The sequence below is a fragment of the Mustela nigripes genome, chromosome 1 (assembly GCF_022355385.1).
Source record: "Mustela nigripes isolate SB6536 chromosome 1, MUSNIG.SB6536, whole genome shotgun sequence".
NCBI lineage: Eukaryota > Metazoa > Chordata > Mammalia > Carnivora > Mustelidae > Mustela > Mustela nigripes.
The window spans coordinates 203,087,375-203,107,709 of NC_081557.1; the positions used below are offsets into that span (position 1 = coordinate 203,087,375).

The 20,335-nt window shown below is 63.5% G+C and overlaps 1 protein-coding gene across 13 annotated transcripts; it reads left to right on the plus strand.

The window, feature by feature from the left end:
• Positions 1–2,367: 2,367 nt before the first annotated feature.
• FGFR3 (fibroblast growth factor receptor 3) lies at positions 2,368–18,586 on the plus strand. 13 transcript variants are annotated; one of them, XM_059379394.1, is made up of 18 exons: positions 2,368–2,553; positions 2,940–3,150; positions 8,663–8,953; positions 9,261–9,314; positions 11,072–11,244; positions 11,318–11,441; positions 11,530–11,720; positions 12,675–12,825; positions 14,195–14,385; positions 14,728–14,876; positions 15,280–15,401; positions 15,483–15,593; positions 15,672–15,862; positions 15,948–16,070; positions 16,174–16,244; positions 16,423–16,560; positions 16,668–16,773; positions 16,843–18,586. In XM_059379394.1, exons 2-18 carry the CDS (start codon positions 3,042–3,044, stop codon positions 16,987–16,989), a joined length of 2,442 nt encoding a protein of 813 aa, XP_059235377.1. In that variant the 5' UTR covers positions 2,368–2,553; positions 2,940–3,041; the 3' UTR covers positions 16,990–18,586. The 13 variants fall into 13 exon arrangements, with proteins under 13 accessions (XP_059235377.1, XP_059235386.1, XP_059235295.1 ...); XM_059379403.1 differs by having other exon boundaries at positions 8,684–8,953; XM_059379312.1 differs by lacking the exon at positions 2,368–2,553 and having other exon boundaries at positions 2,952–3,150; positions 14,731–14,876.
• Positions 18,587–20,335: the final 1,749 nt, after the last annotated feature.

The window sequence follows — 20,335 nt, forward strand, 5'->3', positions numbered from 1 at the left end:
CACTTTGATTTCCAACTTCTGGCCTCCAGGACTATGAGAGACCACATTTCAGCCAACCGGTGTGTGGTCATTGGTTACAGCAGCCTTAGGAAAGGAAGACGGAGCATGAAGTACCCAGGCCTGGCACTGGAGCAAGAGGAGGGGCACGCTCCCTCCCAAAGGCCCCAAGTGCAAGGGCCCATCCCCCAACAGCCTCTCCTCTCGCTAGTGCTGCCCAGTGGCCAAAGCCACACATGAGCAGGACAGGAGGGGGCCCCTGATGCTGTGTGGGCTCAGGCTTATTGGGACAGACAGAAGCACGTAGAGACCACTAACACAGACCCATAAACCCTGTGGGCACTTGGGCCATGGAGACGTTCCTAGGAGGAGAAAAGCAGGAAAGTTACTCAAGGGAGGGTGGCTGGATGCCCACACTCAGAGACCAAGGGATGCAGGACGCTTTTCTCAGGGGCCCATGGGGGAACTCTGGGTGCTATCCTGGGAGGGGACCTGCAGGGAACAACCAGAGCCTTTACTGGACCTCAGAAGGGTCCTCTGAGAAGCCATCCGTCAGGTGCCAGCGGCCAATCCTTCTCCCCTGCCGCACTCTGAGCAGATTCCTGCACCCTCTGCCTGCTCTGTCCATAAGCAAATCTGGAGGACAAACCCAATCCAGTTCACACAGATGAAGAGGGTTAACAGGGCAACAATCCACACCCATCCTTGTATATTGAGTGATTGATTCATTCAGTAACTTGTTAGGGGCACCTGGTAGCTCAGTTGTTTAAGTGTCTGACTCTTGGTTTTAGTTCAGGTCATGGTCTCAGGGTCATGACATTGAGCCCTAAGTTGGGCTCTATGCTCAGCGGTGGGGGGGTTGTCTGCTGGAGAGTCTCTCTCTCTCTGCCACTCCTCCCACTCATGACCACTCTCTCATATATATATATAAAATAAATAAACCTTTTTTAAAAAGTAGCTGATTAGTTAAGGAACTGGCTAGTATATTAGAGCTGTATATGCTGTTGTGGCCCCTGGGACGGTATCCCAGGAGGGAACCCAGGTGGGGCTAACCTGGGGCTGTGCACTGGAAGGGTGCAGACAGAGGGCCCAGGGCCAGCACAGTGCACTCGGGCTTCAGGAGAGCAGGTAACAAGAGCAGCATGCCTCGCAGGTGCCAACTGCTCAGGTGGGCGCCCTAGGGTTGCAGGAGGGCTCCCTGGGGGTGGGGCTCTTCTAGGTCCCGAAATCTGGCCTCAGAGGCTGGGGTTTCTCCAGGTAGGCATTTTCAAAACACAGGCTACCCCCTGGATCTGCGGGGTGGGGGGGCTGCTAGCGCCCTGTCATAGGGGGACTTTCATGGCCCATTTTCCTGATGAGCACCCAGAGTCCCAGAAGCCAGGTGGTCCAGAGGCACTTGGGTGGGACAGGCCAGAGCCCTGCCCCTGTCTCCCCTCCCTTCTCTGGTGCCCCTTGGGGTTTGCCTGGAAGTGGGAGAAGTGCCCTTTTCCCGGTGAAGGTCACGTTGGTCTCGTGGGGTCCTATCCATTTCAAACCTGTCCCACCCAGCAGGGCCCAGGACTTGCCACAACTCCGCCAGGTTGAGCTCTGCCATCAACTACCCTCATCCTTCCCCAGAGTCCTAGGGTTGGGGTCCCCTCTCTGCGGCCCCCAGCCCCTGCTCTCCATTCTGATGCCTGGCCAGCGCCCCATCTCCAAACTTGTTTTCTCATGGAGGACTGGGAGTAACTTGGGCGGCTTAACTACAGGCAGCAGCGAGGCCCAAGCTTCTGGGGTGCAGTCCGCCAGTATTCCAGGCCCAGGCAGACAGGCAGAGGGGCCCCTCACTCCCGGGGCCTTTGCAACACAGTTTTCCAGGACTCCATGCGCCCCGGGGCTTGTCCACCTGAGGACCGGCTGCTCACCTCAAGCTAGAGCTTGAGCAGCTCCTTCTCGGTGAAGCCTGTCTGATAGGGCTTCACCCACCGGGATACCCCCCACTTTCCATGTCCCCACTTTCGGTGATCCGAGGTCGGGTGGCGATTGGGACTGTGAGTCGCGCAACTGGAGGACTGCGCTCGGCCCCTCCGCGCGCCCGCTGGGTCCAGTAGGGCGACGCGGTGGGTCAGCGGGCATCTCGCGCGTCCAGCCCCGGCTCCCACGCCCTCCGAGACCGCCCGGCGCCCCCACCCGGCCCCGCCCCCTCTAATCCCCTCCGCGGGCTGGGTCCCGGCGAGTCACAGCCCCGCCTCCCGGCCGCCTCAGGGGAGGGGCGTGTCCCGCGCCCAGCGAGTCGGGGCGGGCGTGGCCGGGCCGGGGTGGGGCCGGGGGCGGGGCAGAGGGCGGGGCGGCCGGGGACCGGCCCCCACTGGCTGCCGCGCTTCAGGCAGCCCGGGCTCAGTGCACGGTGGCGGCGGCGGCGGTGGTACGGCTCGCTGGCGCCGCGCAGTCCTGCTCCGCCGGGCGCACGGACGCACGGGTCAGCCAACACTGCAGGCAGGGGACGCGGGCGCTGGGCCGCCGGGCAACGAGTGGAGCCAGAGCCGCACGCGGCGAGTGGGCGCCAGCGGCAGCCAGGTCGGTGCGCGGGCGCGGAGGGGTCGAGGCGGGCGCTCGGCGAGGCCAGAGCGCGCGGCGGGCTCATCTCCCCGAACTGTCTCTGCGGCGGGGCCCGGCAGGGGCGCAGGCTTCCCGCTCTGGAAAGTTTGCCGCCGCCGTCGCCGCCGCCGCCGCCGCCGCCCTGGGAGGGCTCCGCAGAAGTCAGGGAAGGAAGGGGGAGGAAGGGAGGGACCGCGGCGGGGAGGAGGCGGCCGGCGCCAGGCGGCCCGGGAGCCCAGGGCGGTGGCGGCGGGCGGGGCGGCCGGGGGTCGGCGGAGCCGCGGCGCAGGAGCCCAACCACCGCCGCTTCCGCCCCTGCGCGTCCCGGCTCCTCCCGGGTAACGAACTGCCGCCTTCTCCTGCAGTCTCCCGAGGGGGGCCCTCCTCCCGCCGGTTCCCGAGCGGGGCCATGGGGGGCAGTACGCCCGCGCGCGCCGCCTGAGGACGTCGTCGCCCTCGCCCCCACTATGGGCGCCGCGGCTCGCGCCCTAGCGATCTGCGTGGTGCTGGCGGTCATGACCCGCGCCGCCTCGATGCCTCCGGCCATGGAGCCGCGCGTCGTGCGGAGAGCGGCAGGTAAGGGTACCATAGAGGGGCGTCGGGGGCCCAGGAACGGGTTGCTGGGTGGGTGAGGGCGCCGGATCGGGGTGGGCCCGAGGGTGCGTCCTGGGCTGGCCCTGCGGAACCGGTGCCCGGGTTTCTGTAGCCCTCTTAAAGCTGGCGTGGCAGTTTGTGGGGCTCCTGGAGCCTCGGGGCTACTACCCAAGTGCGGAGCCGCGGCGGGGAGCGGGTCGCGACTGCGGCGTCCGCTGCCACTGACTCCCCGCGGTTCCCCAGTGGGGTGCAGCCTGACCCCGGGCAGCATCGAGAGGGCGCGGGGCTGCGTTTCCACGATTCTGCGGGCCTTCCCTGACGGAAAGTTCCTATTGTTGGTGCTGCAGTCCTAACCCGCCTCCGTCCCGGTTCATGACTTCGGCCTAAAGCGCGAGACCGCACTTTGTAGAGAGGGTGTGAGTGCGTCAGCCTGCCCCCCCCCCCCCCCCCCCCCCCCCCCCCCCCCCCCCCCCCCGCCCCCCCCCCGCCCGGGCCCCCCCCCGCCCCCCCCCCCCCCCCGCCCCGGGGGCTAAAGGTTTCTCCCCCCCCCCCTCCCGAGGGCGCGCGCCCGACTCCAGGCCGGGCGCCGGCGGGGGAGCGGGGAGAGGGCGGGGGTCCGAGGGCAGTGGAACCGCCGACCCCAGCGGGCTGTCAAGGTCGGGTGAACGTCGGTGGTCGGCGAGGGGCCAGTACGCGGAGCGCCGGGGAGGGGAGGGAACGCGTCCGTGCGCCAGGCCCCGCCCCGCACACGCGCCGCGACCCTCGAGGTGCAGCGCGCGCGGCCCCCTGCCGAGCCGGCTGTGCGCTCCGGGCGGCGCCGCCCCCCACACGCACAGCCAGGCTCCTGGCTGCGCCGGGAGGAGAGGGCCTGCCCGGGGGTACAGCCGGTTCCAGGCGCACAGGCGATCCGGGGGGCACAGCCGACTCTAGGGGCACAGGCGATCTCGGGGGCCGCGCGGAGGGAGGCCTTCGCCCGGTGAGCTCACGCCCCACCCGGGCGGGACCCGAACAGCCGCTCCTTTGTACCCGGCGCGGCCACAGACCGTGCATTGATGGCGGCCGCGCCGGCCTCGCGGTGAGGTGTGAGCTGAGCAGCGGCGGCAGGCGCGCCTTGCCAGGGAGGCGGCGGCCGCGGGCAGGACGGAGGCAGATGGCTGCCCTCCCCTCCCTGCGCCCCCGCGCTCCTTTCTACCGCGGCGGCTGCAGCCTCCCGGAACAATGTCATTTTTTTATGAATGAAATGGTCCCGGCGCTTGAATGTATGTGTCATTCAGCGACGTGACAGAGGCCGTCGCGAGGTCAGCGCGCGCTTTTAGCGTCCTGCTCAGGCGGCCCCAGCGTCCAGGGGCGCCGAATAGGCGGTCGCGGGGGGAGCCCCGAATTAGCATTCGTATTCAGATAAAGATATTACTCCCTACGGCCGAGGAATGTCAACTAGCCCCGAGGACCGGGTGGCAGGCGGGGCTCCAGAGCCTCCCGGGACCCCCTGAGGCATTCGGGGGGCGGGCATGGGGGCGAGCCTTCCTCCCTCTGGGAACGCACCCGAGGCAGGGCCTGGGACACAGTGGCAGGAGGGACCCCGGGGCCCGGGGCCCTCTTTCCTCCATTAGAGATAGCTGTGCCCCTCCCGGAAGGAGAGCTGGTGGGACAGGTAGTGAGTGGCTAGGTCAGCGAAGCTAATCCAGCTCGTGAAGTAGATGGACCAGGCAGTAAACATTCAAAGACCTCGTGAAATGTAGAGGTTCCAGCTGACATTTTACTGGGAAACATGAATCAGGAAGCCAGAGTTAGCTGGGGCAGAGGTGGGGAAGGTGAGGGCCTCTGGCCTGACCTGGGCAGCCTTCTTCTCCAAATGGGCCCCAGTATTCCCTGTGAGGGACATGGGTGGGGGGCACTCCGCCTACCCTCTGACTCCACCCAGTCAGGAGGAGTCCTTTGGGTGGATAGGCATTGCCCAGAAAAGCCCTGGTTGCACCCTCCCCCTCCCCCCACCCCATGGGGCCGGACTTTGAGCCCCACAGCCCTCTGGGTGGTTCATTAACCTGGTTCAGCAAGAGGCTGGACTTCTGACCTCAGCCCGGGACCCAAGCAGAGACGCACCCCTGCCCCCAGGGCCTCAGCTCTGCTTGGGGCTACTCTGGGGCTCCGTGTGCCCCATTTCAAAACCAAAACTAAAGGGGAACAGGAGCTGCAGCAGGCCTGAGTGACTTTGAAGTAAGCAATGAGGGGAGTTTTTTCTGGACGGGATGGGAGCTTCCTGACTCCAGATCCTGCTGGGGCTCTGCTCTGGGTGCCCTCCTCCAGCCCCAGTTACCTCCCTATTTGTGAGGACAGGTAATGGTAGAATTCTGGAAAGGGCAGGCTGGGTCATCCTGTAAGCCCACATTCACTTGCCTGACCTCCAATCTCCCCCTTTTTTTTCTAACTTTGTTATCAAACTTTTCAGAAAGTTTCCAGGTGGGGAAGGGGGAAGATCAGATTTTCTCCCTTGACTTCGGGTTCCCTTTGAGACAAGCTGTCTCTCTTGCGCTATTTGAAAGCATGTAGGTCCCATACTCTGAAGTTGGAAACCTTCAGCACACGTCCAGAACCAGAACCCTTTGTTCTTCATTCTACCTCAAACCCCAAATTTCTTGGGTACAGCCAGCTCCAATGGCTCCTTTGAATCAGGTCTGCATTTGTTCTTTGGGTTGCCCCCAACCCAAGGCCCTTCTGAGGGAATGTGGTCCAGCCCCTGTGCCATCCCTGTGCACTGGCAGGGCTCAACTGTAGCGACCTGAATCCAGGAGTGTTTCCTCCCTGTTGGCGAGTCAGGGGCCCAGCGGCAGCCCTCCCAACTAGGCCTGCCCTGGACGTCACCTGGTGACCTCAATGGTGATGGTTTTGGTGTCCCACCCCTGCTGTCATGTGATCCAGCCCTTCCACAGCTATGGTGGCCGCCCTGGCCTTCCAGTGGGATTTCTGCCCTGTGTCCCGGAGGTGGGGGGTGGACAGTTGAGGCACAAGGCCAGTGAGTTAGCAGAATCATGAACACCCTGTGACTGGGAAATAGGCCTGCAAGCACAGCTGGGCTTTTCCAGGATAGAGTACCCCTTGAGCTGTGCCCTTGGGCTGCCCTTCGCACGCAGTACCTGGTGGCGCCCAGACCCCATTGAGGTGGGGGTGCTGGTGACCCCATTGGGGTGGGGGTGCTGGTGGGGGCAGACATTCCAGCTGGGCCCACTTCCCTCAATGGCACGTGGGTACCTGCCATGGCACACAGGACTTGGTCTCCAGCATGTGTGGGCCCCAGCACTGGTGTAGATGCAGGCAGAGCCTCTTTGTGTCAATGGAGAAAGACTCCCTCCTGGGGCTGCTGGGGGTGGGCACTGAGCACCGTGTTCCTCTATTGCTCCCTAGGGTAGAGCCTATGGTGACGGGTTTTGTGCCCACCTGCCTGACCCTATGCACTCAGCGACACTGCTGGGTCACGACTTGGCATGGGCCTGGTGGATCAGATCCCCTGGAGGCTACCTGGGTCCAGGGCTCCCCAGCTTTGGCACCTGGGCACATCCGGGGCTGGGCCTCAGTTGATGGCAGCATCTGTCCATCAGCAGATGGCTGGCCTAGGGGCTGCTCCATGTCTCCCCAGTCCCATGCTGGACCAGGCTGAAGGAAATGCTATGTGGATGGTTGACCTGCCAACGTTGCCCAGACCAAACCAGAATCAAGCACACTGTTGCCCTTGGGCCGGGGCCTGGGGCTGAGACTGCCGGGACCAGTCTGTCCTTAGCCTTCTGGGGGGCCTCAGCCAGCTCCCAGCACTGGGTGGTCCCCACAGGACATAGTAGCCAGGACTGGGGGGGGTTGGAGGTTAGAGTAGGAGTCCTGACTGTGGGCCCCAGGGGTGTAGACTTGAGGATACTTCAGAGACCCTTCTAGAGGGCCTGGACAGGTGGGACTGCCGGAAGTAAGTAGGCAGACTTGGGACTGTCCAGGGAGCCAGGGGCTGGTGTGGCCAGAGTGGGCAGCTGGGCCCTCGAATCTAGGCCACGCGTCGGCAGAATGACAAGTGACAGTGTAACTGACCCAGCTGGGTCTGGGGAAGGAGGCCTGGGCGGTGGGACCACCCACCCTTGTCCTGGGCCCCAAGCCCAGGCCTCCTGCCTGCACTGGGCATTGTCTGGCCCTGGCAGGGATGCCTGGGGGTGATCGTCAGCCCCGCCAGTGGTGTATCCCTGGATGGCAGGTCTCGGCCCTTTGCGAGCTGGGCAGCTGCTGGGGAGGGAGGAAGGCCCCTGGGCTTACCCGTGGATATCTGCCCTTGGCAAGGATCCCCTCCCCCACCAGAACATTGGCACGTAAGGTGGGCCAGGGCCCCTTAGCCCTGGCATCAGGGCTCCCACTCTGACCTGCTCCTGGCTGAATCTGAACAGTCTCCCACTCCTCCCAGCTTGGGTCCTTATCCATGAAATTGGGTGGGGGCGTCCAGGTCCCCTTAACCTGCTGGCCGATGAGACACTGCTGGCTAGACACAGTACCCTCTCTGTATGAGCTTTTTCTTTTTCTTTTTTTTTTTTAAAGATTTTATTTATTTATTTGACAGAGAGAGATCACAAATAGGCAGAGAGGCAGGCAGAGAGAGAGGAGGAAGCAGGCTCCCTGCTGAGCAGAGAGCCCGATGCGGGACTCAATCCCAGGACCCTGAGATCATGACCTGAGCCGAAGGCAGCGGCTTAACCCACTGAGCCACCCAGGCGCCCTGTATGAGCTTTTTCTTGCTATGTGTTTAGTGTAGTGCTGACCTGTGGCTCACACACATGACACTCCCTCCTAAGTCAGGGTCCGGGTGTTCCACGACCCTGAGCGCCTCCACCCTGGGCCAGCCCCTGAGGTCACTGGCCCACAGCAAGTGCTGCTCTGGGAGGTTCGGCCCATGCTGCCCAGACACGGCGGCTTCCTTCTCAAACTGGGGAGGGTCTGTTCTCTGGTCCAGAAGTGCTTTTGCCACCAAGGGGAGAGATGGGGTGTTAAGTGGGACCCCTGCCCATACCCTGTCTGTCCTGCCTTGAGCCTCCATTTCAGGCTAGAAGGCAGAGGTCTGTGGAGGACTGCCTGCTGACTGCCTGGTTTTGAATGGCCTGTGAACTCAGGGTGCAGTTTGCATTTCTGAGTGGTTGGGAAAAAGCAGAGGAAGAGTAACACTTCAGGATGCTTTGCCCTGGGAATTCTTGGTGTCCATCAGGATGGTCCGGCGGGAATGCAGCAGAACCTGCTTCATCATGTGTCATTCGCGTCAGTGCCCCCATGGTCTAGGGGTCCTCGGGGTGCACCCCCCATTGGCAGGGCTGGATGTCACTATCCCCAGCCCTTTGCAGGATTATGGGCTCTGGACACAGAGCCTCTGGGCCCTAGATGCCCCCGCCACAGCCTCCGTGCATGTCTGGGCGGTGGGCCTGCCATGGTGCCTCGGCGGGGACGCCCAGGATTCCTATTTTGGGGGCGCCTGCCTTAGGGTCCTCCATCTCCTCCACAGAGGCCCCGGGGCCTGAGCCTGGCCAGCAGGAACACCTGGTCTTTGGCAGCGGGGACACCGTGGAGCTGAGCTGCCATGCACCTGCTGGTGGTCCCACAGGGCCCAGCGTCTGGGTCAAGGACGGCGTGGGCCTGGTGCCTTCAGACCGCGTCCTGCTGGGGCCTCATCGGCTGCAGGTGCTCAATGCCTCCCACGAGGACTCAGGGGCCTACAGCTGCCGGCAGCGGCTCACGCACCGTGTGCTCTCCCACTTCAGTGTGCGAGTGACGGGTGAGTGCCCGCTGGGCTCCCCCAGGCTCACTGCATGGCCTTGGGAGGGTGCGGGCTCATGTGGGCTCCCCTAGGCTCACCCTATGGCCATGGTGGGGCCGGGTGGGGGATGTGATGGGTGAGTGGCTGCGAGGTGAGGGGTTGAGACCATGCTCCCACAGCACCCCACATTGAGCATCTTTGTGGTCGTTGATAGAGAAGGAGGCCCCCCAGAGACTCAGGAGGGGTGGTAGACACCGGGGAGTAGGCGCTGGGTGCTTGCCTGTCAGGGGGCTGACTCCTGCGCACTCTGTTGCCTGAATTTCAGATGCTCCGTCCTCCGGAGATGATGAAGATGGGGAGGACGAGGCTGAGGATACAGGTGAGCCCAGATTGCAGGCATGCAGGGCTGGCTAAGGGTGGGGATCTGCCTTCCCAGGGGTGGGCCTGCTTTCTAGGTGCCAAGCCCTCCACTGTCATCGGGCAGGTGGGAGACTGAGGCCTGGGGGTCACCACCTCAGGGCCGTGACGAGTGTGGGTTCCCCTCAGTGTGGCGGCCCTGAGCTCTAGGTGGCAGCCACGGGGGCTGTAAGGCCTTGGGTGTGGTGGTCCAGGCCAGATATGTCTTTGGCAGGGCTGCTGTGGGGCCGTCGGCCTGGGGCATTAGGGGCAGGGGAGGTGGGAGCAGAGGGTGGCTGTGGACTCCAGGAACCAAGTTTTGGACATGTGCTCAATGTAAACCAGAGGCTGTTGCATCTGCTGGGTGGGGGGGGGGGGGGGGGGGGGGGGGGGGGGGGGCGGGTGACAGCACGTGGGGGTTTAAGCCTGTCTGTCACAGAGGGGCTGGTTAGGGGCGATGGGCTGTCTGTTTTTGGAGGAGCCAAGTTTGAGAAGCTGAGAGATGTGGAACAGGGGTGGGAGGCCCTGCGGGGTCCAGTGGCGGAGAGGTGAGGGGGAGCCAGCCAGGTATGCGGGCCTGGGTGGGGACGTAGGAGGGGAGTGGTCCCGGCAGAGGGCCGGGCCCCATAGGTTGGCTCCACCTTGGGTGTGCACAAGGGCAGAGGCATGAAAGGGCCCTTCCTAAGAAGCTGCTAGGTTTCCTCTCTTTTCCCTTTTTTCCTTTGGCTGCTAGTAGTTCAGAGCCAAACTCCAGGCCCACCTGGAGCCTCAAGCACCCCCAGCCATGCCAGGCCATGCTGGTGCCCCCTCCCCCATTAGCCCGTGGGCTCAGCAGCTCTGAGGGTTGCTGCCAGGGCTGCTCTCCATAGGCACTGTCTAGCAGCACTGAGCTGCCATGGTCTCAGCCTGCCGGTCACCCCGGGGGTCTCTGTCCCTGGAGGGCTCCCTGCTTGGGCCTCGGTGCCCTCCTCTGTCAGGTGGTTGTGTTGAAGGCAGTAGGGCAGAGGTGGGGGTGAAAGGGGTATCTCTCCCGTCTTAGGGGATGCTGGCCCAACCTCCCATGGCAGGAAGGCAGCCTGCATTCCAGCAACAAGGAAGGATGGAAACCAGTTAGGGTGGGGATGGGGTGGTAAAACCAGGAGAGGGGCAGGGCCTCCCAGATGCTGTGTCACCATTTCTACTCCCCCTGCCCGTCAGGCCCTAGCGTGCTCTAGAGGGTGACTTCAGGTCTCAAGGGTTCTAGCAGGTACCTGGCCACCTGTGAGATCTGGGCTCTGCACCTTCCTGGCTTCCAGGTCCTGGCCTTGCTTGTCGGTCCGGCTGGGCTTCATGACCTGGGCTGACCTGGTTCTGAGGCCTGCTGGGTCTGTGCGTCAGTGGACTGGCTCCAAATGTGCCTCCCTGGGTGGGTGGGTGGTCCCCCAGGAGGTACCGCTGTGTCTTGAAGGCTCCTCAGTCAGGGTGTACTGTTCCGGACCCTTGGGTCCCCTTGGCTGGGAGGGTGCTTGGGGGAGGTGGCCAGGGCAGGGAAGGGACGCGTGTCTCGGCTTTGAGAATGCCAGGAGGTGATGTTGGGGCTGTCGGTGGCCTTGTCCAGATGAGGCAGCAGGCCTCAGAAGTCTGACACTCTGTGCTCAGGAGGGGACTGAGGCTGGAGGCATGGGCAGCCTGGTGGCCTCCGAAGGCAGGGTCAGACGGGCCTCTACCCCCACCCTGGACTGGCAAGTGCCCCTCTGTCAGCAGGGGCTCCTTACTGGACGCGGCCCGAGCGGATGGACAAGAAGCTGCTAGCGGTGCCCGCCGCCAACACCGTGCGCTTCCGCTGCCCAGCCGCCGGCAACCCCACGCCATCCATCTCCTGGCTGAAGAATGGCAAGGAGTTCCGAGGCGAGCACCGCATCGGGGGCATCAAGGTGGGCCTGCTGGTGGGTGGTGTTGGCCAGTGGAGGTTGGGCCACCGTTCCTCACCTGCACACCTGCCCACAGCTACGACACCAGCAGTGGAGCCTGGTCATGGAGAGCGTGGTGCCCTCAGACCGCGGGAACTATACGTGTGTTGTGCAGAACAAGTTCGGCAGCATCCAGCAGACCTACACCTTGGACGTGCTGGGTGAGGCTCTGGACTGGCGGGGGGCGGGGTGTGGCGGGGTCTAGTGGTTCAGGGCCAGGCCGCTCCTGAGCCCCATCTGACCCCGCAGAGCGCTCGCCGCACCGGCCCATCCTGCAGGCCGGGCTGCCTGCCAACCAGACGGCTGTGCTGGGCAGTGACGTGGAGTTCCACTGCAAGGTGTACAGTGATGCACAGCCCCACATCCAGTGGCTCAAGCACGTGGAGGTGAATGGCAGCAAAGTTGGGCCCGACGGCACCCCGTATGTCACCGTGCTCAAGGTGAGTGCCACCCCGAGCTGGGTGTTGGCAGGGCTGCGGGCTCCTGCTCAGGGTGCTGGGCCTGGCCTGCCCTGTGGCCGGCTGGAAGGCATCCCAGCAGGGAGGCCGGTTGGGTCACGGGTGTTGGGGGAGCTTGGCATCCGACCAGTGGGGGAGAAGCAGTACGGTGGGTGGGGGTCGGCTTGGGAGTCTGGGCTCAGTCCCGGCACATGAGGCAGGCAGTGCGTGGCCCTGCAGTGAGTCCTCAGTTTCCCGGTCTGCTCTACGGGTTGGCCTCAGCCCTGGAGGCGGGCGTGCACATAGCACCCTGGGCCAGGCTCAAGCTCCAGGCCCTGTGTCAGGCAGGTGGCCGCTGAACCCTTGGGGCATGGCCCGCTCTGGGACCCAAGGTGCAGGTCACCATGCCTCGCACCTGATTCGGCACCGTCTGCATGCACAGAGCACAGCTCGTGCCCACCTACCTCCCTCGGCCCCCACTTTGTTCCCACGGCCCCAAGTTGGGACGGTTGCGACACTGTCAGCCCAGAAAGAAACATCTGTTGCTCATGAGGGTGGAGAGCAGGCACTTGGGCTGAGAGTGGGAGTGCAGGCCCAAACACAAAGGCCGCGGTGGCCCCGTCAGGCAAGATCTCAACACACCCCGGAACAGAGCCAGGCCCTGCCGGGACCCTGGGGTAGGCAGGCGGAGGGCCAGCCCTGGAGGGCCATGCTCTGGGCTGAAGTTGGGGGGGCAGGCCGAAGGCACATCCTGAGTAACCACGGCCCACTACTGGGAGGTGCTTCCATGACCTCCTCCAGGAAGCCTTCCTGCCTGGCATAGCCTGGCCCACCCCCTCCGTTCCTTGAGTGCCACCCCTGTGGCGGGGTCTGCTCCGGGCCCTGAGCCCACATGGCCACTCTGTGCCCGGCCGGGCTGCTAAGGACGCACCTAAGCCGGGTCTCTTGTCCCCGCAGTCCTGGATCAGTGAGAGTGTGGAGGCCGACGCACGCCTCCGCCTGGCCAATGTGTCCGAGCGTGATGGGGGCGAGTACCTCTGTCGAGCCTCCAATTTCATAGGCGTGGCTGAGAAGGCCTTTTGGCTGCGTGTTCACGGGCCCCAAGCAGGTAACAACTCTGTCCCACGCTGTCTGGCACGCCGAGCTCCAGCTCCGACGCCCTGGCCATGCGCCCACCTGCACGCCCCCATCCTGCTCGCTCCCTGCCCTGTGGCTCACGCTGTGCTCCTGACACAGCCACGTCTGCGATGTGGGTGCCACTGGCCTCCACGTGACCATGTGCTTCAAGCCCCTGTGGCCTGTGCTGACCCCGTCTGCGCTCCCATGGCATCCCCAGGAGGCCATCAGCCCCGGCAGAGGCTGTGCCCCTCTGTGAGCTTCTGCCCTGTCCCTGCCCCGCGTGTGTGTGTGCGTGTGCATGTGTGTCTATGTGTGTGTGTGCACGTGCGTCTCTTGCCCACGTTCTCTCGCCTGCTCTTGTGACCTCTGCCCCTGGCTCTCCCACCTGCGCCATTCCTCTCGGTCTATCGGTCAGTCCATCCACTCAGCTGCCCACCCATGCTCCCCACCTGCGCCCCCTGTGTGCACGCTAACCTTGCATGCTGCGTGGGTGCAGCTTGCTGCTGGCCGCACGCCTGGCGCTCACCTGGGACAGAGGACTCGCCGGTGGAGGGACTGGCTTCGGGCTCTGTGTGGACGCACGAGGCGGAAGACCCCTGGCGCCGTGGCCGTGGTTGTGGTGGTGGTGGCAGCGGCGTTTTCCTTGCAGCCTGGCTGGATCATCACCGCGTGGACTCTGGCCGTGGTGCCCGTGGGAGGTGCTGGCGCTCGCCTATCGCGCTCTCTTCTCTCTTTGTAGACGGCGGGCGCTAACACCACCGACAAGGAGCTAGAGGTTCTGTCCTTGCGCAATGTCACCTTTGAGGACGCTGGGGAGTACACGTGTCTGGCGGGCAATTCTATCGGGTTTTCCCATCACTCTGCGTGGCTGGTGGTGCTTCCAGGTACTGGCTCCTGCTGCTGCTTGCTCTGTTCCTGTCCTCTTGGGCTCGCTGGCTTGGGACACTCCATGGCTGCCAGGGACAGGCAGGGGACCCTGCGGCCCGTGGCCAGCTTACTCCACAGAGTGCTCATGCAGGCCCAGTGGCGGGCATGGGAACGGAGTTGACAACACCGTGTCTTGGCTCAGGGTCCCTCCCCTGGAGCCCCCCGCTCTCAGCCAGGTCCCCAAGAGCCTAGGTGGTAGCATTGGCGTCTCCCCGGGTGGTGGGCGTATGTGCTGCTGGCTCTCCTGGGCTCCTCCGCTCCTGGGCGTCCCCCTGCTGACCCAGCATCTCTGACCGCAGGGCCCTTGGTACACCCCCTCTGGGGTCTGAGCCCCTTTCCCCACGCCCACTGTGTCTCTGGCTCAGGCCCAGGGCAGCTCGTGGGGGCTCCCGTGCAGGTGGGCCAGGCCTGCAACGCCCATGTCTTTGCAGCTGAGGAGGAGCTGGTGGAGGCTGGTGAGGCTGGCAGCGTGTACGCGGGCGTCCTCAGCTACGGGGTGGGCTTCCTCCTCTTCATCCTGGTGGTGGCAGCCGTCACTCTCTGCCGCCTGCGTACGCCCCCGAAGAAGGGCCTGGGCTCGCCCGCCGTGCACAAGGTCTCCCGCTTCCCACTCAAGCGACAGGTAACAGAAAGTAGATACCAGGTTCTGAGCTGCCTGGCCTCCCAGACCCTCCATGGCCGCGTCTCCTGGGCTGCTGAGCTTAGCACCCTGTGGTGTCTGGGAACTGGGGCCCACGTGGGGACACGGGTGTGTGTGGCGGCTGAGGCAACCCCACCCTTGACTTTGCCATCCCCCGGGTCACTTTGTCTTCACGTAGCACTATGTGGAGCTTGAACAGCCCTCCCCCCAAGCCCTGGCCAGCCCTGCCCATGCAGAGAGAGCTGCAGCCTAACCGTCCCCAGCCCCCCACCAACCCTGCCGTCGTTTGGCCCTGCGGCACCAACCTGTCCCTGCCGACCCAAGCAGGTGTCCTTGGAGTCCAACTCGTCTATGAACTCCAACACACCCCTGGTACGCATCGCCAGGCTGTCCTCAGGGGAAGGCCCCGCACTGGCCAATGTCTCCGAGCTGGAGTTGCCTGCTGACCCCAAGTGGGAGCTGTCCAGGGCCCGGTCAGTGGTGGCGATGGGACCTTGTGTGCCAGGGCTGGGGGCACATATGGGGTGCAGCCTTGTGGTGGGGGAGGAGGGCTCCCTCAGAAGCCTGATTGGATTCCAGTCAGAGGCAGGTGGGAATTGGCTCCCTGCATAGGGTGGCCACCACTGGACGTGGTGCTGGGGCCAGAGAAGGCTGGGCCAGGGACCCTGCAGGTGGGGGACACCCCTGCACAGTGCTCCATCTGGAGGGCCCCGCACAGTAAGAGGCTGGAAGGCCAGCGTTCTCCATCCTCACGAGCAAAGTTGTAGGGGCACATATGGAGGGCTTCCTGGAGGCAGTGGCACCGAGCCTCCGAAACGGCCTGGGACAGAGCCTGGAGCAGGCGGCGTGCTCATGGCTTCCTATCTCTGCTGCCAGGCTGACACTGGGCAAGCCACTTGGGGAGGGATGCTTCGGCCAGGTGGTCATGGCGGAGGCCATTGGCATCGACAAGGACAGGGCTGCCCGGCCCGTCACTGTGGCAGTGAAGATGCTCAAAGGTGAGGGAAGGGTGGGCTGTGGCGGGAGGGTCCGGTCGGGGCTGGAGCAGCAGTCCCTAAGGTGGTCTCCCTCCTTTACAGATGATGCCACGGATAAGGACCTATCGGATCTAGTATCTGAGATGGAGATGATGAAGATGATCGGCCGCCACAAGAACATCATCAACCTGCTGGGGGCTTGCACCCAGGGCGGTAGGTGCCATGGCATGGCGGGGGCAGGGGGCTCGCGGCCTGTTGGGGGAACCTTCTCTGAGGCTCCTGTGCCCCCAGGGCCCCTGTACGTGCTAGTGGAGTATGCGGCCAAGGGTAACCTGCGGGAGTACCTGCGGGCACGGCGGCCCCCGGGCCTGGACTACTCCTTCGACACCTGTGGGCCACCCGGGGAGCAGCTCACCTGCAAGGACCTGGTGTCCTGTGCCTACCAGGTGGCCCGGGGCATGGAGTACCTGGCCTCCCAGAAGGTAAGCAGGGGCGGGAGGGCGGGCACAGGCCCCTCGGCCAGTGGGGGCCCCGTGGGAGCCTCAAACCCCCTCCACCCTCCCCCAGTGCATCCACAGGGACCTGGCCGCCCGCAATGTGCTGGTGACCGAGGACAATGTAATGAAGATTGCGGACTTCGGCCTGGCCCGCGATGTGCACAACCTGGACTACTACAAGAAGACCACCAACGTGAGCCCCGCTAAAGGCGGGGGTCGGTCGGTTGGAGGCTAGGGAGGGCTCCCCCTGCCCATAGGAGGGCCCCTGACCCAGCGTACCCCCTTCCTCCGCCCAGGGCCGGCTGCCTGTGAAGTGGATGGCACCTGAGGCCTTGTTTGACCGGGTCTACACCCACCAGAGTGATGTGTATGTAGTCTCCTAGATCCTGAGGAGGGCCAGGGGTTGGGAGCTGTGGGGGACGTGGAACTGTGTCAAGGGGACGCAGGACACCGTTGGGAGCCTCCTGGACCCTGGCCCATCACCCCTGTGCTCTGCTGGGGGTCTGCTCAGGGAGGCAGGCTGACCGTCCTGTGCTCCCCACCAGCTGGTCCTTTGGGGTCCTTCTCTGGGAGATCTTCACCCTGGGAGGCTCGCCATACCCCGGCATCCCCGTGGAGGAACTCTTCAAGCTTTTGAAGGAGGGTCACCGCATGGACAAGCCGGCCAACTGCACACATGACTTGTGAGTGTCCCCACTTTCTCTGCAGCTGGCAGGGTTCCCAAGGGGTGCAGGCGGGGCTGAGGGCAGGCGGGGGGCCTTTCCCAACTGCCACCCCCACCCCCCCGCAGGTACATGATCATGCGGGAATGCTGGCATGCTGTGCCCTCCCAGAGGCCCACCTTCAAGCAGTTGGTGGAGGACCTGGACCGTATCCTCACTGTGACATCCACAGATGTGAGTGCCACCCCCTCCCCCCGCCCGTGCTGTGTGGAGGACGTGGCATTGACCTCCACCCTCCCACAGGAGTACTTGGACCTGTCTGTGCCTTTTGAGCAGTACTCGCCAGGCGGCCAGGACACCCCAAGCTCCAGCTCCTCGGGGGACGACTCTGTGTTTGCCCATGACCTGCTGCCTCCGGCCCCCACCAGCAGTGGGGGCCTGCGGACGTGAAGGGCCAGCAGCCTGCAGGCCGAGCCCCCACCACTGTTGAGAGTGGACGCCAGCTCCCCCCTACCCTGTGCTGCTGGTGGCATGCTGTCAACCACTGGGGCCCCTTTGCCTGGGCCCGAGCCTGGGACAGACAGACAATGGACAGACACTTGTGTGTGTGTGTGTGCACCCGTGTGTGTGAGTGTGAGTCTTGAGGCCCCCTGCACAGGGATCCCTGGGGTGCCCACTCTGCTGTACAGTGACCTCCTGGCCACCAGCGCCGGCAGCACCAGGGGGACAAATGTAGAATGTAAAGGGGTTCCTCCAGGAGCCCCTCAGGACAGGGAGCCGGGCCCCTTCCCCAGGCTCCCTTCCCCCCACATCCGTTGCCTCCCAGGGGCCAGTGGGGGGGTGGGCAGGCTCTGGCATGCAGTGTGGACCAAGGCCCCTAGGGCTGAGCCTGCGGGGTAGCCCCTATGCGGCAGGCCCCCGCCACGCACCACCTTGTGCCTGGGGATGCGTGTGAGCAAACCACCCCACCCCGCCCCAGCCTGCCCCATGTCCCCCCCCCAGCTCCTTGGAGGCTAAATTACGGGTACCTGAAGGCAGGAGCCTTTACCTTCTCTCCGAGAGGTTCATTCCAGAAATGAGTGTACATTTATATAAATAGAAGCCATGCCTATATATATGCATATCTATATGGAAGAAAGATTGGTGTGGCTGGCACAGGACCCTGGGGGCCCAGGGAGCCTCCCCGAGGGATTTGCTGTTGAGACAAGAGCAAACACCAGCACACCACGGGGCGGCTTTTCTGACAGTTTTGTTTTAAAAATTGTACCTGGACCTGTATATTTGTAAAGCTATTTATCGATCGCCCAGAACCCCTGCCCCCCGCCCCACACTCATAGTGTTGAGACAGCCGCATGGCACAGAGGTTTCAGTTTTAACTTATTAACCATGGAGAAGGGACCGTGGGGTTGTGATAGTGCTGGGTGTGGCCTGCCACCCCCCAAAACCCAGCGAGTTCCTTTGTGCCCTCAAGGGTTGTTCATAGTTTGAGGTGATTCTAGTGAGGTGTTTTGTTTCCTTTGGCCTTCTTTTGCAAGGGAATTAGATTGCTATAGGGTTTTTCTTTAGGAGATTTATTTTTTGGGACTTCAAAGCAAGCTGGTATTTTCTTCCAAGTTCTAATTGCCATGTGCTCCGGGTGGGGAGGTGGCTTCCGGTGGGGGCCAGCCCTGCATGCAGGCTTCAATGTTATTAGATGTTACAAGTTTATATATATCTATATATATAATTTATTGAGTTTTTACAAGATGTATTTGCTGTAGACTTAACACTTCTTGCGCAATGCTTCTAGACTTTATAGCCCAGACTGCCACCTTTCAAAGCTTGCAAGAGAAAGCGGTGAATTCAGTTTTGTTACTTTTTGTACTGTTAATGGCCCAAATTTGGGGGCCTGTTTTTTGCTCATCAGCTGGCCAACTGGGCAATGGTTCAGGGTGGTCTTTGTTCTCAGGGGCCCCCCTCCCCTGCCTTATGGGAGCCAAAGGTGTTGGCCCAAACTGGCAGATGTGCTTTCCAGAAAATAAACGGAGACAACTGGTTCCTGTCCTGATTCTGTGCCTTGTTGTTTCCGGCCCTCTGGAACCCCAGGCAGTTCAGCATCCTTAATGTCCACCTGGGACAGGTCCTATCATCTGTTCTCCCCACCCCAAGGATGTAGGGGTCCCCAGCTGCTGGCACAGACTGGGACTGGCTGCCTGGGGTCACAAGCCCAGGTCCTGGCTAGGACAGAACAATCCTGGGCAAAGCCAAGGCACAGGTGAGGATGGTCTGCTGTGTGCAGCTGCATGGGGGTCCAACCTTAGGGCCATGTGTGGTCTTCACTGTCTGAGGTCCCCAAGGGCAGGGAATGGTGGCAAGGGGGTGTCCAGGGGATTGGCAGTGAGAGCATCCTGGGATGTGGCTGAGCAAGGAGGAAGGCAGGTCCCGCCAAGCCCCCTGGTTGCCCCCAGCTCCTGGAATCTAGGTAGGCTCTGGGGGTCCTGTGCAGACATCTGCAGCGGCTTCCGAGGCTTCCCTCCCTCCTGCACACCCCACGTGCTAGCATCTGCGGTTACCTGGGGAGAAGCTGGTTTCTAGCTGGGTTCCCCTCATGGAGCCACATGTCAGCAAAGCTCTCACCTGGCCCCTGATTCAGCCAGACCCAGGGAGAGTGCTGTCTACCCTGGGGGCCACACTCTAGCTCCTGGATGCTTACCCCATCCCAGGCCTGGTACCACACCCTTGGGCTTCACCTGCACCCCTGCATTCCACCATTTCTGCAACTTTGGGCAGAGGCTGCATGCTGACCCTTAGCTAGTTGGGACACTGAGGACCCAGTGACAGGATCTGGTCCCCTCTGCTCTGCGTTCTCAGTCTGAGGGAGTGGGGACACCAATCAGGGCACCCACCCATGCACCGGTGAGGTAAGTCTGGGAAGCCTTCCTAAAGGAGGTGGCAGTGCCCAGGCTAGACGGTGAGGCTAGAGAGGATTCAGGGATGGGCAGCCAAGCACAAAACTTGGCCCAGGTCCTCTCTGGCGCCCAGTGCTGTGTAGGGCCCCTCTCCCTCCTTCCTCTGCTGACCCCTGGTCTGGTCCCAGCGGAGAGGACCGCTCCGGGTTAACCAGCCACCTGGCTGTGTCAACTTTTAACTGGCTTTTCAGAAATCGCTCCTGCTGTAGCTGTGTTCAACTCAATTTCCAAGTCTGGGGCTTCCCTGGAAGGGAGGATCTGAATCCAGTGGGTGACCCGCGCCCCCCCCCCCCCCATACCGCGACCCCACTGGGAAGCTCTCCCTGCCCCCGGTCCAGCCTGCCAGAGACCGGGTGTTCTTGGAGTCACCAGCACTCTGGGGAGATGGGGGCCGATAGGGGTGCAAGTGTGCGCTGCTGGTCCCAGGCTGGCGGGGAGGTGGGGAGAGCCCAGAGGGTACCCGGCTGAGGGGGGCCCGGCAAATGGGGACGGCGGGGGTAGGAGAAGCTGATGGGCGGAGAGGGGCAGGAACTGGGGAGGCAGGCGAAGCGCGGGCCGGGAGCGCCCTCTAGTGCCGCCCGCAAGCATCCCCGCCAAGTCCCCAGCTCCTCGCCCGCGCGGGGCTCCGGGGGCGCGCTCGAGAACCGGGGCTAGGCCTCCCGGGAGCTGGGAGTCTTGCGGACGCCTGACCGAGACCCCGGGCGGGACGCGGGCGGGCAGACGAACGGGCCAGGCCGGCAGGTTGGGGCACTGAACAGGCAAGCAAGGGCAGCCCTGCACCCTCGCGCGGCCTGGAGCCTCCCCGCCCCTCACCTGCAGGTCCCACCTGCCCCGCGGCCCCGCCCCTC

Coding starts and splice junctions, on each gene's coding strand:
- FGFR3 (XM_059379394.1), top strand. CDS start 3,042: ATGGGCGCCGCGGCTCGCGCCCTAGCGATCTGCGTGGTGCTGGCGGTC. Junction 11,442..11,529: donor CTACACCTTGGACGTGCTGG/GTGAGGCTCTGG, acceptor CTGACCCCGCAG/AGCGCTCGCCGCACCGGCCC. Junction 12,826..14,194: donor TGTTCACGGGCCCCAAGCAG/GTAACAACTCTG, acceptor ATGTCTTTGCAG/CTGAGGAGGAGCTGGTGGAG.